Genomic DNA, 1,610 nt, shown 5'->3' with positions numbered 1-1,610 from the left:
AGAAGCGATTTATCAGAGACTAACTGATATAAACAGGAGTCAAGTTCCTATGGCACCTCATTGTTATAACAAAATGATGCCGTTCAAAGACCTGCTGTGTTTGTGTGGCTTTTCCAGAGGAATGAAACATCAACCTTCAATGAACCAACCTCTTTTCTTATACTGTTACTTAGGTAATACTACATTAAGTTTAAAATTCCTCAGCATATAACCTATGGTGCTTTCTAGGGAAGACTGAAATTGGTAGACTGCACATACTTAAATTTATATCTTAAGTCATTTTTAGAACATTTTTCTCCAACAGCTAGAGCAGAGCCTCTGCGCCAGTTTAAGCAGATGATCTGCAATAACTTTTGGGGAAAATAAGGACTAACTTTGCAACCGAGGCAGCAGTTGGTAACTGGTCTGTGGACTGAGACTCCAGTCCCTCACACATCCTGTGGGCAAGGGGAGGGGGTTACCATCCATGCTAAGAACTTTCACAGAGTGAGGATTTGAGAAGCGTATTGTAGATGTTACTTATAGATCGTCCAGTCCTCACACCTATGCTAACCGACCCTGAATTACTTTCTGCTCCCAGGAAGGCGCAAGCTCCTTCCAGCTCAGAGGACCACTTTGGCCGCTCCTGGCACGTACCGAGTTTCCGCTCATGGCCTCCGCATCCAGGTAGGAAGGCGGCATCTGGACCTTGCTGAGCACCTTGAAACACGTCTTCAGGGCGAGCGTGAGCTCGGGCAAGCTCAAAGCCTCCACGTTCTCTGCCAGAGGCTGCACCAGGCAGGCGAGCACCTGCGGGAGGTACTGGGTCTGCACCTCAGAGTACAGTTCCTGGGAAGCAGACACGGGTTAATGAACGTGGTTCGGCTTAAATCAAGGAAAAAAATGCACCTCATGACGCTTCTTAGTTCCGTTTTTTTTAGAGCATAAGGAAGCTTCATGTTAACTCCCAAATCAGGAAACAAAACAAAGTTTCTCTCTGATCTGGACAAATCATGGACTTCTGTCTCCTCCTTTCAAGTGGCTTTCCCCTTTCTAGTAGGAAACCACTGCCACATTTATTTCGACATCGAGGCAACTAGCTTCCTTTGGGGAAACTGGCCAACTACAGACGTTTAAGTAGGAAATCATTCACTCCCACTCCTAAATACAGCATGACGCCCAGCTCACCATCGCTTACATGACGTCAGCTCAGCCCCCTTAAAGCTGGCTCCAACGTTACAACCCCTTTAAAATAAGACATAAAATGTAGCAGGTTTGTTAAACAGGCCAATAAGACTAATGAAAATGTCACAGAACTCTGGCCGGTGCGGCTCAGTGGTTGGAGCATCGTCCCCTACAACAAAGGGTGGCGGGTTCTACTCCCAGTCAGGGCATATACCCAGGTGGCAGGTTTGATCCCTGGTCGGGGTGTGTGCAGGAGGCAACTGATCGATGTTTCTCTTTCTCTCCCTTCCTCTCTCCAAAAATCAATGTAAGAAATAAAAATAAAAATGTAACAGCAAGCGCTGAGCCATCCCTCCCCAGCAAAGCCCTTACGAGGGGAATGACATCCAGCAGGAACACGAGGAGGGTGCAGAGCTCCGAGACCGTGGGGGCAGGGCTGACGCTCT

General features: G+C 47.6%; 1 protein-coding gene across 1 annotated transcript in view; it reads right to left on the bottom strand.

Annotated features, from left to right (window-relative positions):
• The window catches only part of LOC102426351 (protein dopey-2-like), a gene marked incomplete at its 3' end in the record, with an annotated part of 38,491 nt that overhangs the window by 10,281 nt on the left and 26,600 nt on the right, over positions 1 to 1,610 (bottom strand). Inside the window, 2 exon segments of the mRNA XM_023745500.1 lie at positions 637 to 828; positions 1,168 to 1,172. Of these exon segments, the coding sequence (XP_023601268.1) occupies positions 637 to 828; positions 1,168 to 1,172 (197 nt within the window).

The sequence above is a fragment of the Myotis lucifugus genome, unplaced genomic scaffold, assembly GCF_000147115.1.
Source record: "Myotis lucifugus unplaced genomic scaffold, Myoluc2.0 scaffold_552, whole genome shotgun sequence".
NCBI classification, from domain to species: Eukaryota; Metazoa; Chordata; class Mammalia; order Chiroptera; family Vespertilionidae; genus Myotis; species Myotis lucifugus.
This window is presented reverse-complemented; position numbering and strand designations above follow the sequence as displayed.